Raw genomic sequence first — 15,827 nt, forward strand, 5'->3', positions numbered from 1 at the left:
TTGTAGTTTCATGTGTCTTTTTACCAGGTCCTGTTGCCAAGAAAATGCCTCTCATATCAAGAAACTCGTTGTCGTAACCATGCCAGCCATTTTGCCAAGCTGATGGCTCCCCTGAGTGGTTTTTCCAGTATGGCAGGTTTTTATTGTTCTGGAGACACACACACACACAGAGAGAGAGAGAGGGAGAGAGGGAGAGAATCAGCAGTTAAAGAGCACTAGGCTTTGCCCTATATAAAGTGGTGATCCAAGTTCAATATTTCTCATTACCTCAATGATAAACCAGCCAGGCTCAGCCACTAGTGTCAGGGGCGAAACAAACTTCCCTCCTTTGTAATTGAAACGTTCAGGGATCTCCTGTCTTGCATAGACATGCATGTTAGGGACCTGAGACAGTGCAGCATACACCTGGTATAAAACACACACACCAACAGTGTTAATGGAATAAACTGATTCTAGAGACCTGTTGTGCACACAAGGAGCAGATTTGATAATTTGCTAATTATTAATGAATCATCAATTATGATTATTAAAAATAATTACATTATTCATTAATGTTAATAATGCTGGTGCACCACCCTTTAATCATTACATTTCACTTAGCTGAGGCTTTCATCCAAAGCGACATGCAATAAGTGCATCAACCATGAGGGAACAAACCCACAACAAACAAGAATCAATTAGTACAATTTGCTTAAGAATACAAATACAAAACAAAGTGCTACAGAATAAGTGCCATATAAGTGTAACAAAAAATAAATAAATAAAAATAAATAAATAAAAGAACAGTGAAGTCCGAGCACTGACTGTTATAATCCAGCTGGATTCACACACGTATAAATGAATAATCACAAAATGCTAGTTCTTTAATTACAAATAGAATTTATTAAACATAGTAACATCAATTCCAATCAATAATACTATCTCAACAAAATTCCACTATACTAAAGACATTACCAACACAAGCAACTATAATAATTGTAACACCTATGGTGTATATGTATCTGTGTGTGTGTGAAGGAGGGAGAGAGAGGACGGGAGAATAAAGATGGTGCATGAGGTCACGTTAGTGATGTCGTATCACCAAATTCAATATGTTGGCTGAACTGCCTGATTTAATCAAAGGGAGGTCGAGAACAAAGGATGGTGTGACCTAACTCGTCACAGTTTGTGTCTGGCTGCTGTTGGGAGACTTCAGTGGCAATGTCATTTGCCACAGTCGCGCCATATGTGGGGCCCAACACAGCCAGAGAAATTGACCAGCAGACAGAGACAGCGCTGGTTCTAATGGCGGAGGAGTACATGGCCATGCACTTGTGGGGACTACTGCCATTCCAAAGGTAATCTACCAACATAGCCTACTTGAGTTTGCCACACCAAGGTTCATAATTTAGCTAGTTCCGTGGCAACAAATTGGCCTAGTTCTCAGCACAAAAAAGAATTTTTCCTTCATCATTGCTGACTGTTTTTACTGCACCTGGGTCCTGCAGGATTCTAACCACCAAAAGTCTATTCCTTCTGTTCATTATAAATCCAATTTATTCTGATCTACTAAACCCTAGATTTCCCAGTATTTGCCTGAGATATTGTGTTCACAAGACCAAATACATAAAAAGTCACAGTGACCTTTGACTTTAGGCCACTCAAATCCCAAGATATTTGTTTTCTTTTGTTTTTATTTAAATTTTTACATCTGTTACATATTAAAAACACCATCAACCACCCCTCACTCGCTTGCAGTGAATCCAACGGAGGATCTGCTGCTGTCTTCTAACAACCCCACACAAAACACTTTCACCAAACATTTAAAAGTCAAATAAACCCATCTCCAAAACCAAAAGCCCTTAATGTATACTAAAGAAGAAAAAAAATATATATATATATATATATAGACAAATGTCTTGTAAGATGAGAAAGCTATGATCAATGAAAGATCTCTGTCTGTATACAGTAAGAATGGTCTCTGTGGATTGTTAATTCCAGTTTATTGGAATTCTATTGGCACAGACTTTTGAGAGAAGTTTATCATCTGTGCAACATAAAATCACTTGTGTCTAGTTCTTGAGAAGAGCAAAACCTCTTTTTTCAAGTAGAGTGACTGTTTGTAGACAGAATATTCATAACAGGCCTGTCTGCGAATACGACTGCTGCACTTCCAACACCTCCTTAACACCTCCAGTGCTGAAAAAGTCCTTTACCACACGCCATCTGAGCCACAGCAATAGTGAGCTCCTAAAGGTTCTGTCTTCAGAGTTCAGCTGCAGGAAGCCTATGGAACAGCATATCCGATACACCCCTTGTCACAGTAGTCCACCTTAAACAGACTGCTGTAGAAGTTCACAGCATGTTGTCATGACAGCAGGATCCATGCTTACTTTACCATCAGGGAGAGAGACACATCATTTTCTTGGACTAAGAAAAAGAGTTCTCCTGGTCAAAAAAGCAGAATGTAGGAACATCTATATCCTTAAAGGGACAGTACTCACCACTATGCTGATGGTGTGGTGGATGAAGTGTTTGAGTCCACTAAACACGAGTCTCAGGAGTAAACAGTGTTTCAGCCAAAATGACCTCTTCAGACATAATAAAACAACAGAAATATACACAACATGCCTCTATTCTGCCCATTTGGTGTCATCCAAGTCCACAAGCCCCGACATTCATATTTGAATGGAAACGGTGTCATTTACACCACAATGTCTACTTTTTTCTGTGAAATAATTTCTAAAATGACCTGTCGATCCCTCTCACCATTATTAATCCCACCAGTAATGAACCAACCCTGATTTTGTCAATAAGAGGCTCAAAGAGGAGAAAGGTAGAGACAGGTAGAGGAAACAGAGGAGCATCACCCAGTGCAACACATCTATCACCATCAACATCACCTTATTTCTCTGTTCTAAACAGCTTTTGTAATTTTTATTTGTTAGCAGTCAGCGTCTTTTTGAGGCTGGTCATGTGTTTGTGCATTTCCTTTTATCCAGTAGACCAACACCTACTATGACAGAGCCTTTTCCATAGCTGCCCCCTCCCTCTGGAACTCTCTCCCTAAACACATCCAAGACTGCACCAATCTTACAATGTTCAAATCACAAATCAAAACTCACCTTTTCAGAAGTGCTTTTAATGTGTGATGTATATTGTGTGCTCTATGGTTATTTAGTGTGCAGTATATTAATTTTAACAATTATAAAGTGTCTGAGTATTTTGAAAAGCGTTCTATAAATAAAATGTATTATTATTATTATTATTATTAATGAGGAACCGTAAAGTGTAAGCAATCTACAATCTGGAACTAGATGTTTTAAGCTGTCTCCATTAATTACTTTTTCATGTCTATCTGACTTTCATGTTCTCAAACAGCATCATGGCCTATGCTGGTCTCACCTCTTGATATTTGCTATGTTTGGGCCAGAGACTGACCACTGGTCCTCTGTCCATCATCTTGACAATGTCCGACATGTTGATAAACTTATCCAGCTCTATGACCTTCTCCAACCACTCGATCTTTGTCATTCCATGGTCAGAAAACAGCACAATGTTCAGCTGGTTCACCATGTCCTTCTCCTGCAAGAATATTAATATCAGCAGAACCAGATGAAAACAAACAGCAGTGGTATCTGTAATTGCAATGACAAGAGTGTTGATATTACTTACGTTGAGTTTGCCGATAAGTGTCTGCATAGCAAGATCCAGTTGTTGCACAGCTGTTCTGACCTGCTGAGAGTCTGGTCCAAAGTGATGGCCCTCCACATCGATCTTCTCATAATATATAGCTGCCATGTCTGCTTGGCCTGACCTGCACCCCCCAGACAGACAAACACACACACAAAGGCATGATGTCATTTCCAGGCTAGCCATTGTACCATTAGCGACTGTAACTCAATACAATCTCTCAATCAGAATTTCTTTCATCAGTTCTGAAAACGTGACACTTGTTCATGTGATATATTTTGCATTTTCAATCACAAATCAGCTTCACTATAGATGTTATAAGAACACAACACCTTTGTGATTAAAACAAAGTTAAATAATTGCTCTTGTGAAAAAAGTAAAGAAAAAAAATCATAATTTTTTTTTAATGTTCTGGTTGTAATCTGCTGCCTAAAAACATAACAGACACATAACATAACAGAAACTCAACTGTCCCACTGTTATTAAAGATGCTGCATGAAGAACAGGAGGAGGAAGATGAGGAAACAATTCTTGGTCTTGATTCTGAGTCTTAAATCGCTGATGCTGATGATCTAGACCAGACGTGTCAAACTCAAGGCCTGTGGGCCATTTTTGGCCCGTGGTACAATTATATCCGGCCTGCGATAAAAAGTATCATATGTCTATCTTAATTGGCCCGCTGGTAAATAGGATGCACACTTTTTTGGGGGTTAACAAAGCTCCATAGGCTGAGCCACAGTGCGCAATGCCTGGCTAGACGCACACGGAGCGAGCATTAAAGCCCTCTTCTCCACCAACCGAGTGAGAGCAAGGTGCTGTGCACATGCATGATGGTGTTTGAAGTTGTATCGATCGTAGTGTCAGAGTTGTATGATTAAGTACATTGTTAAAAAACTAGTGATCTAAAGCCAGAAATCTACAAAATGTCACATGGTTAGATTCCGACAAATCAGAAACTTTAAAGGTACAGTGTGTAGAATTTTGTAATATCTAGTGTTGAAATTGCATGTTGCAGCTGAATCCCTCTCAACTCACCCTCTCCTTCCAAACATTAAAAATAATCCATGGCAGCCTTCAGTTGAGAGAGGGTCCCCACGGTGTAAATATATAAGTATTTAAATAATAATGGTCTTTTCTGGGGTAAAGAAAACTACAATTCATACAATTTAGATGAAACAAACTATTGAAAACATCATGAGAATTATTTTGCATTAAATTTCTGCCAATAGTTCCCTTTTAACCTAAATCTTACACACTGGACTATTAAAACAAGAAAGGAGGTGGGAAAAGACACTTATCGATCAATATGATGAACATATATACCAAGGTTTGAAACTTGTATTTTCAGTTAGGTTCCGGAGCCTGCTCTGGTTTATTGCTTGTACTACATTGAACTTTGATCATCTCCAGTGAATTATTTCGACCCAAGAGTGAAGACTCCAGTAGAGATAAAATACGAATGTTGAATAAGAAGTCTGGACTTATTATATGGTCCAGGACTGGACTTTTTATTTACTAACACCCTCTCTGTGATTGTGTTTGACACCACTGACCTAGACTATCCTATCTACTAATCCAGCTCAAGAAGCAACAGCATCCTGAGGAGCTGCCCAGGACCTGCACCTGGTTCAACAGCTGCTTCACTGAAAGATGCCAGGGATATGTTCATCAGTGACAACATCATTAAGGAGGTTCTTTACTTTTTCAGTCGCATTCACCAGAGTTCCCTACGTAATAACATTATCTACATTAACTACATGTAGTTCACTCTCACTACATGCAGCACCTCAGCCTTGTGGCTTCTTCTTCTTCCCTGAGTGGTACCAGAACCAAGAGATGGAGGACCCAAGAACGCACGGTTCACAAGGCAGAGTAGCAGATACGGTGGTTTTATTTAAGTCCAGGTTAGTACACTGGGTAGTCAAGTAATGAGGCAAGAGTATCAAAGGGAGCAGGCAATAAGGAATCACTGCAGGAAATAGGCGATGGTCATGCACAGCAAAACTCTAGAAGATATAACGCTAGTACGAGGTGACACATAACAAACTGGCAACCTGCAGGAGGACACACAGAGTTAATATACACAGACAATCAGGAGATAACCAGATGCAAGTGAGTCTGATTTGGACGGAGAACTCCGGCAGGCTCTATCTGCCATAGCGAGTCTTGAAAAGTGGAGGCACATTCGTTCCACTAAGACCCATTTTTAATCGATCTATTAGACTGTGTCTGAGTTCCTCTTCATACAACTCATCAGGTGAGTTTTCTATGTCATCAAAGGAGCCTTATTCATTTTGAAGAGCTGGATTCCAAGACACACCCACAACTCCAGCTTGTTCCTGTGAAACATAGCCTAGGTCATCAGCATCAGAGATTTCAGACTTAGACTCTAGACAAAGAATTGCCTCCTCATCTTCCTCATCTGGTTCTTCATGCAGCATCTTTATGACCATTTCACTTGTAAATCTGAAATGATTGTGACCAGCCATACGAACACTAGATAAAGAAAATAAGAAGCACAATACAAAAGAACAATATTTTCAAGTACACATCAATCAGTCTTTAAGTTCTATTTTGAGTTTTATTTTGTTGATCTAGCTATGGTTAGCTAGCTAGAAAAGAATATGTCAACAGTTAGTTGTTAATAGTATTGTTAATATTTCTTTCTCACTAGTAATGGTCCGAAGTGAACAGGTCATTTTTGACCCAGGTCATTTTTGACCCATATGTGCAAAAATGTTTGTAGAAAAAACAAATTTACGTTTGTTTATAACGTAAGAAAGGACAAATGAAATAATGATTTTAAGAATACCTGGAATATTAAATGATAAAATACATTTCTTTCAAAGATATAGCAAAGAAACACTCAGCCATGCAGAAACACAGGAAAAGGTCATTTTTGACTCACTTTGTGCATTAGAAGGGTAGTGATACAAAAATATTTTTTATTCAATAAGTAAGAAGGGAAAATTTAAAATAATAATTTGAGATTATCATAAATAAGTTAATTAAGGAATACCTGAAATTCTGAATGATGAAATTAATTTAATGCAAAGATGTATAAAAAATAAACATTCATAGTAAAATCCCTTTAGCATTGTTTGCCTCCATCTATCTGTCTTCCTGCCTGTGTACCAAACATATTGCAAGTTAACACTTATCCATTGATTTTGTCTAGAGTCATGCCTTCGAGTATCTGTTTTGTGACAGTTTCCCAAGACATAGGTATTTGTAACATAGGTGGTTGTTACTGTGGGTCTATGCAGCATGGAGCACACAGGACACAGAGCGCCGATTGAAATATTTATTATAAATCAGCTCACCTGTTACTGCTGAGCAAGCTCTGCAAATTCTCTCTCACACAGCTGAGTTCCCAAACCAAGCCCACCTCCACAGTATTATAACTACATTCCTTATATAAACCCATGAAGTGAGCCACAGAAAATAGTGTTGAGACATTCAATTCCAAGGCTGGATAGTTCAAAACGTGTTGATTTACTGTATGTGTGGAACAGAACTGCTCAGCTCACCTTAATTAAATTTTTTAACATTAAGTTATTTGTGTTGTTACTTTCACTGTTACATTTCAACTTGAAAGCTCTCACATACAGGCTTAATATTGGATGAAAGGGCATTGCAGAGTACATGAAAGGTGCACGTCATTGTGTTGTTACCTCAGGACAGTGAGAGCATTTACTATTGAGTCTGTGAGGTTTTTCTCTGATGGGTTGTAGACATATTCTTCACAGAAAGATGGGCGAACACCCAGGATCTCTACCTCGCAGCCTAAAGAAATGCACACACACAACACGCACACACACACACAGAATTATTTGATTATTTTACATGATTTATAGAACGTGTTTTGGGTAATTTACATTGCATACAGTAGCACAAAGATTTTGTGTCTAGTTACAGTGGCAAGAACAATTACCTGCATTTAACTGCAAACTTGTTTTAAAATATCGTCAGATCTTTATCTAAGTCTAATTTAATGAATACAGGGTTTCCACTGTGTATAATCTTCTGTCCATAATCATAAAATGATGATGACATATGTCAATGCATGATTATGTTTTGCTCCTTCTGCTGAAGAATGGGCAACTCATCAGTGAAGAAAGTGTTAAGGAGTCTTATGCTGAAATATTTATTGAAGCTTGGCCTGGGAGAAATTCAGAGTCCATCAATACAACTGTGCATGATGTCCTCTCATATTCTGAAGCGTGCTCTCCTGTGGTAACAATTTAAACCCCTACAGATCAGTTAGTCTTTTGGTCTGCTAGTTCCTAAACAAGAACATTTTTCTATTCTAGTTCTGCAAAAACAGTATTACCTGACTACACAGTTTCATATCTGTGGTGTCTAGGGAGTGAAGCAGCCCTGTCCTTTCACCTTGGCCATGGCTCCTGCACTTCCCCCAAACACGACAAACAATATATAATATGGAATTTAAAGTTTTAACAGTACAAACATGAATTAACATCTTGTATTTCTAATGTCAACCCAGGTTCCTCAAAATATCTAAAGCAGTGTTAGGACAGTTTATTGGAATAATATACTGTATAATGATCTAAACGATTGAGTCAACATCTTGCATAGTTTACAAAGAAAGCAGAGATGAAACCAAATACACATATCATTAAAGGGCCCACATGGTATAAAATACGTTTTCTATGGTTCTACTAACCCTAATTACTTAAAGGGGGTCAGAAGTTACCCTTAAAATGTGAAAACAGTCACTCAGCTGACTTTTTCACTCAGTCCATTCAAAGAAAAATGTTATCGAAACGACCTGTTTCCTACTTCCTATCCGTGTGACGTCATAAGGGAACAGTACTCTGCTTTCAGCACCACCCAGCCAGTACTAGTCCAACCTCCGAAACTCTTTATATACAGTCTATGCACCAAACCCATCACCCCCGCTCTACACCACCACCACCCCTACTCCCCAAACGCAACACCAAGCAGATATGTTGCTGAGCTAGCAGCCTGTTAGCTACCACAGGCTAACCACAATAAACAACAAAATGTAAACCACAACAGTGTAAAGGCTTATTAATTATTAGTGATAACAGGCACAATTCATACAATAATTAATTACTGAAACATTGTAATTAATAATAGTAATAATAGTAATAGTTGTTCTCCTGAAGTTCCGGGGTCAGAGATATCTGACATGAGAGAGAAAAAGAGAGAGAGGGACTATGGGAGTACAAAGTAGAGCCCTGCGCTGGACTGTTTTCTTCATTCCGCTCCTGCCCACTCCTGCTGAATTTATGACCATTACTGCCCACAACCACAATGTGTGTGTTACACCCCCGCCCGCTCCCGCAATGTGTATGTCCACTCCAGCCCGCACCTGCAAAACTCAGAGAATTTATGCTCCCACAATAATAGAGATGCGCTGATTTTGTGTCTTCTCCCGTCCCACAGGAGAAAAACACGTCATTTTATAGGCTATTAATATGGAGATTCATGGGGTTGTTTGTTTGCCTTGCTTTGTTTTTGTGTTGTAAAGACTTTGTTTGAGCTTCTTTTCCACATCATTTGTTGACTCCATCCTGTCGCAAGGCTATATCCCGATCCCGCAGTGTTTCTTTTGCCGCCTGTTCCCGCCCGCAGCAAAGTTCAAACCGCCTGCTCCTGTGAGTTTTGCGTCCCAATGCAGCCCTCTAGCACAAAGTGACATCGTCATTGACATTTATTAAAATTAATAAATGAGTGTGGGGGGCAGAGAGACAGAGAGAAGTGGTGAGGTGCTCAGTCGATGATGGGAGTTCCCCCAGCAGTCTACACCTATAGAAGCATAACTAAGGGATGGTTCAGGACTCACTCATCCTGAACTAACTATAGGCTTTATCAAAAAGGAACGTTTTAAGTTTAACTTTAAATGCAGAGATGGTGTCTGCCTCCTGAACCCAGAGTGGGAGCTGGTTCCACAGGAGAGGAGCCTGGTAGCTGAATGCTCCACCTCCTGTTCTACTCTTACAGACTCTTGGAACCACAAGAGAGCCTGTGTTTTGTGAACAAAGTGATCTATTTGGATAGTATGGTGTTATCAGGTCTTTGATAATATGAAGGGGCTTGATTGTTAAGGGCTTTATATGTGAGGAGCAGGATTCTATTCGGAATTTTACAAGGAGCCAATGTAGAGAAGCTAAGACAGGAGTAATGTGATCTCTCTTTCTAGTTCCTGTCAGCACTCGTGCTGCAGCATTTTGGACCAACTGGAGGCTGCAGTCTTCCTGGGGCATCCTGATAATAAAGAATTACAGTAATCTAGTCTAGAAGTAACAAATGCGTGGACTAGTTTTTCAGCATCCTTCTGAGATAGGATGTTTCTTATTTTATTAATATTGCGCAGGTGGAAGAAAGCTTTATGTGCTGGTCAAATGACATGTCCTGGTCGAACATAACTCCAAGATTCCTCACAGTGGAGCTGGAGGCCAAACTAACACCATCCAAGGTGACAAATTACATTAACGACCAATTACAACAACCTCAGTTTTGTCTGTAAGAAGTTTTGGGTCATCCAGGCATTGATGTTCTTGAGACATTCCTGAAGTTGAACTAAGTGATTAGATTCATCAGGCTTCATAGATATGTAAGTTGTGTCTTCCACACCCATCCAAGCAATCACAACAGCCAATCAAATTTGCTGTAGTTTACCGTGCTCCTGGGGCTTATTCTGAATTTTTAACACAATTTTATCAAGCTTATTCCTAAAAACAGATAAAGTTATTATTGTCAGTGACAACATTTATGTTGACAATAATAATGACAACAATAATAATGATAGCCTCAGTGTTGCCTTAGTGTTGCATTCATTTCAATATTAGCCTCAATTAGTCAGTGTGTTTACCAACCTACTCATGGATGTAACACACACTTGACCTTGAAATATCATATGGTGTCAAAATTGAAATAATTCCAATTACATTTTACTCTGTATCATCCTTCAATATGATCAATGAATTCTTTAAAAACCCTCGCTCCATTGAGAGTGACCATCCTGTTGATAGCTCTGTAAACTCATTCCAATTAACATTATATTAATAATAATAACTTTATTTGTATAGCTCTTATCTAGGTAACAAAGGTCCATGGCATAATGAAGAATGGATTGTGATAAAAGGTATTGTGTTCAATCCAATTTAGCCAAATAATAACATAATAAGGACAAGACCTTAATCTTATAAAGAAACCCGACAGTTCCCACAATGAGCAAGCGCTTTAGTGACTGTGGAGAGAAAAAGCTACCCCATTAACTGGTAGAAACATCTGGCAGAACCAGACTCGGTGTGGGAGGCCATCTGCTTCGACCAGTTGGGGTGAGCAGAGAAAATGGGAAAGAGAGAAAGTGGGTGGCAAAGAGAGAGTAGAATAAAGAGAGAGATGGAGGGTAGGGTTAGGAGAGGAGAGAGAGAGAGCTTAGGAAAATTAAATGGAACTCTATAAGTCTGATTATTGTAATGAAAGTAATTACAAGTCGCATGTTAGAAATGCTTTCCTGTAAAAACAAGTTTTGAGCAGTGATTAAAAGATCGATAGTGAGTTTGCAAGCCTAATCTCATCCGGCAGGGAGTTCCAGGGCCTCGGGGCCCTGAAAGAGAAAGCCCAGTCACCAGTGTAGCCAGCCTTGACCTAGGGACAACCAACAGGGACAGGCTGGTCGATCTCAGGTAGCAACCGGGATTATAGGGAGTCAAGAGTTGTGAAATGTAGGTTGGGGCCCATGTTGGGTTTTAAAAGTTATTAATCTTAAAATCAATCCTGAATTTAACTCGTCATTGTTAAAATAAGAGCTGCAGTGTTCTGAACAAGCTGGAAATGATATATAAAGGGAATTGCAATAATCCTGGCAGGAGAGAACAAAGACATGTATTAGCTTTTCTAAATCTGAGAGAGATAGAACTGATTTGATTTTAGCAATGTTGATAATTATTTAATGATTTGATTAACATGTGTTTTGAAGTTTAGATGGGGATCGAATGTGACGCCTACATTTTTAGCTGTTGTTTTAATATTGGCTGCCAGGAGACCGAAAAATGATAGGGGTCTACCTGCTAGCTGGTCGGGGCGGAGATTTTTCTTTCAATTTTAATGGCAGATAGGCACTCTGTTAGGACACTCATGTGGCTGACGTTGTCTGGCTTGAAGGACAAGTGTATTTGGGTGTCATCAGCATAGGAATGATATGATATATTAAATCCATATATTAAATCAAATATACACATTCAGACATTAATATATACAAGCACACATACCAATAAGTAATCAGGAAACCAGCAGGACTTACACTAAAACATCGTGAGGCGCTGTGCGGATTACGTAAAAGAGGTGGTAGAGGAGAAAGGCTAACCAGTCTTATTGTGTTAATAAAGACACGACAGGACTCCATCGCTTAATAAAAATTGACTTTTGGAGCCTTAATAAATATGTAATGTGCCCCATCTGATAGAGATCACAAACATTCTGGAGCCATATGTTATATGAAGGGGGGGTTGGCTTCAACCATCTAATAGTTATACACTTCAGTGCTGCTGTTAGTAATATATTTAAAAGATATTGCTCGGACCTCCCTTTCAATCCTTTAGGCATCACTCCTAATAGAGCCACAGTAGGATCTCGAGGTATATCTGTGATGGGTGTGGTTTGGTCCCAATAGCAGCACAAAGACAGGCGGGTATCGTTGGTAACAAACTTTATTTTCACAAGAGGTAATCACCGGATAGCCGAGGGAGCAGGCAGGCAGAATCCAGAAAGGGACAGGCGAGGATCGTCGTCCGAGACGTCCACCTCCATCCCCTCATCCCCGACTGAAGGGAATGCATCGTCCGCGTCAGAGAGGGGGTTATTGTTGCACCCATCATCAGCGTCGGACTCCTCATCCGATGGTTCGGCGCGATGGGATGGCTGGGGGGGTGGCGTCCGTGGTCTGGGGATATAACTGGTCTTGGTGGGTTGATTGGGGTGACGCTGATGAAAGTCCCTGATGAGGTGGTGATCCAATATGTGTCTGGCAGGGACCCAGGATCTCTCCTCTGGGCCGTATCCCTCCCAGTCCACCAGGTATTGGAGGCCCCTCCCACGTCGGCGGGACTGCAGGAGATGGCGGACTGTGTAGGTGAGGCCTCCGTCGATGAAACGAGGAGGTGGAGGAGGTGGGACGGCGGGGACCAGGGCACTCTCTCGGACCGGCTTGATTCTTGAGACGTGGAATGTGGGATGGACGCACATAGTTCTGGGGAGTCTGAGTCTCACCGCTGCCGGGTTGATGATCTTGACCACCTCGAAAGGACCAATGAAGCGGGGGGCCAGCTTCTTTGACTCCACCCTCAGGGGAAGGTCACGGGTGGAGAGCCAAACTTTTTGACCTAGCTGATATTCTGGAGCCTGGGAGCAGTGGCAGTTGGAGGCAGAGGCATAGCCACCAGCGGCTTTGAGGAGGGCAGCTCGAGCTCGGATCCAGGTCCTACGGCAGCGGCGGATGAAGGCCTGGACAGATGGACAGGAAGTCTGTCTCTCTAGGGTTGGGAACAGAGGTGGCTGGTAGCCATATATGCACTGGAAGGGAGAGAGACCAGTGGCAGAACTGGTCAGGGTGTTGTGGGAGTATTCCACCCACAGGAGCTGTTCGGACCAAGACGATGGGGATTGTGATGTCATGCAGCGGAGAGCTGTCTCCATCTCCTGATTCTTGCGCTCTGTCTGGCCGTTAGACTGGGGATGGTACCCTGATGAGAGACTGACGGTGGCCCCCAGGAGCAAGCAGAATTCTCTCCAGAAAACAGAGGTGAACTGGGGGCCCCGATCAGAAACCACATCCACTGGGATGTCATCGAAACGGACCACATGTCTCAGCAACAACTTAGCAGTCCCCTTGGCTGAACGGAGCTTGGGCAGGGGCACGAAGTGGGCCATCTTGCTAAACCGGTCCACAACCGTCAGAATGGTGGTGTTGCCGCTGGATGGTGGTAGACCGGTGACGAAGTCCACGGAGATGTGTGACCAAGGACGATGAGTTACTTGTAGTGGGTGCAGAAGACCAGCAGGAGCTTGGAGCGTGGGTTTGTGTTGGTTGCAGGTGGGGCAGGCGTTGACGAAGCTCTGAGTATCCCCCATCAGAGTGGACCACCAGAAGCGACGCTGTACAACCTCCTTAGTCTGCTGGATCCCAGGGTGGCAGGTGAGTTTGGAGCTATGAGCCCACTGGAGGACCTCGGACCGGAGGTCAGGTGGAACATACAGGTGTTCTGGCGGACAGGAACTGGGACCGGGCTGGTCCTGGATGGCAGCTCTGACCCTTTCCTCCACCTCCCAGGTAAGTGTGGCGATGAGACGTGAGGCTGGAAGAATGGTATTGGGTTCACCAGCCTCTCTCTCCTCGTCCTGGAACTGCCGAGACAAGGCATCAGGCTTGACATTGCGGGACCCCGGCCAAAATGAGAGAGAGAAGTTGAATCTGGTCAGAAATAGTGACCACCGGGTGTGATCTGTTACCAATATCATAGTTTCTCTCGGCCGGGGTCAACCGCCTAGAGAAGAAGGCGCAGGGGTGTAGCTTCTGGTCGATGGCGGCCCTCTGAGACAGAACAGCCCCAACTCCCACGTCGGAGGCATCCACTTCGACCACGAACTGTCGTTCTGTGTCAGAAATTATGAGGATGGGGGCCGTCGTAAAAAGGTTTCCTCAGGGACTGGAAAGCCTCATTGGCGGCCGAAGACCACCGGAAGGGCACCTTGGAGGAGGTGAGGGCCGTGAGGGGGGCTGCCACCGTGCTGTACCCTCTGATGAACCTCTGGTAAAAGTTGGCGAAGCCCAGAAAACGCTGAAGCTGCTTACGGGAGTCCGGAGTGGGCCAGGAGGTGACAGTGGAGACCTTGGCAGAGTCCATCTGGACGGTCTCCCTCCCTATGCAAACCCCAGGAAGGAGATGGATGGAACATGGAATTCACACTTCTCCGCCTTGACGAAGAGTGAATTTTCTAGGAGCCGTTGGAGCACCATCTGGACATGGTGAATGTGTTCGTCCTTTGATCGAGAGAAGATCAGGATGTCATCGAGGTAGACGAATACAAACTTGTTAAGCATGTCTCTGAGTACGTTGTTAACAAGGGCCTGGAAGACAGCAGGAGCATTGGTGAGGCCAAAAGGCATCACCAGGTACTCATAGTGGCCGGTGGGGGTGTTGAACGCCGTCTTCCATTCGTCTCCTTCTCGGATCCGGATCAGGTGGTAGGCGGTATGGTGAAGACTGTAGCTCCCTCCAGGAGCTCGAAATCTGAGGCGATGAGGGGCAGGGGATAACGGTTCTTCACCGTAATGTCATTTAGTCCTCGATAGTCGATACAGGGGCGTCTTGTCCTTTTTTGCCACAAAGAAGAAGCCCGCCCCTGCTGGAGATGTCGAGGGTCGGATAATGCCTGAGGCCAAAGAGTCATTGTGGAGGTGAAGGGGCGGAGAGAGCACCTTCACCTGCACCACAGAGGATCAGTCAGCACAGGTGAGAGCTGTTAGCTGATTGATCCTCAGACTTGAAAAGGTGGCAGCACCTTTTCAAGTCTGAATTGTAAAGATGATAAAGAACAGCCTTGTTTACATCCTCGTTCCAGAGTGAATCTCTCTGACATACAGCCATTGACTTTGACAGCAGCCTGTGGTGACGAGTACAGCATTTGTATCCAAGTTATAAAGTTAGGGCTGAGTCTAAATCACTTTAATGTTTGGAATAAGTACTGCCATGATATACAGTCGAATGCCTCGAATATCTAGGGATATGATTACTGATTCTAATTTCCTATCTTGCTGATGAGATATTATGTTTATTAAGCGGCGTACATTATCATCGTAATATCTCCCAGTGATGAATCCAGTCTGGTCTGGATGGATTATTTGAGTGATTATCTGATTAACTCACCTGGTCAGGACTGCCGTTAATATACGCAGGTCCCCATTCAGTAGTTATATTGGTCTGTAGGATTGACATTCAGTGGGATCTTTACCCTCCTTATGTATCAACACTATAGCTGCCTCATTCCAGGATGGTGCCATAATTTTTGATTCAAGTGCATGCCGGTATGCCTTTAGTAAAAACGGTGACAGCAAATCTTTAAATGTCTTGTAAAATTAATTAATATATCCATCTGGACCT

At 42.3% G+C, this 15,827-nt stretch overlaps 1 protein-coding gene across 1 annotated transcript in view; it reads right to left on the reverse strand.

Moving 5' to 3' along the window:
• enpp6 (ectonucleotide pyrophosphatase/phosphodiesterase 6) overlaps window positions 1-15,827 on the reverse strand; it is a 51,189-nt gene that overhangs the window by 1,024 nt on the left and 34,338 nt on the right. Inside the window, exons 3-7 of the mRNA XM_069531854.1 lie at window positions 7,347-7,458; window positions 3,655-3,796; window positions 3,385-3,564; window positions 268-405; window positions 25-148 (exon numbers count right to left, since the gene is read on the reverse strand). Of these exons, the coding sequence (XP_069387955.1) occupies window positions 25-148; window positions 268-405; window positions 3,385-3,564; window positions 3,655-3,796; window positions 7,347-7,458 (696 nt within the window). The remainder of the gene's footprint in view (window positions 1-24; window positions 149-267; window positions 406-3,384; window positions 3,565-3,654; window positions 3,797-7,346; window positions 7,459-15,827) is intronic.

The sequence above is a fragment of the Paralichthys olivaceus genome, chromosome 9, assembly GCF_024713975.1.
Source record: "Paralichthys olivaceus isolate ysfri-2021 chromosome 9, ASM2471397v2, whole genome shotgun sequence".
Classification (NCBI taxonomy): domain Eukaryota; kingdom Metazoa; phylum Chordata; class Actinopteri; order Pleuronectiformes; family Paralichthyidae; genus Paralichthys; species Paralichthys olivaceus.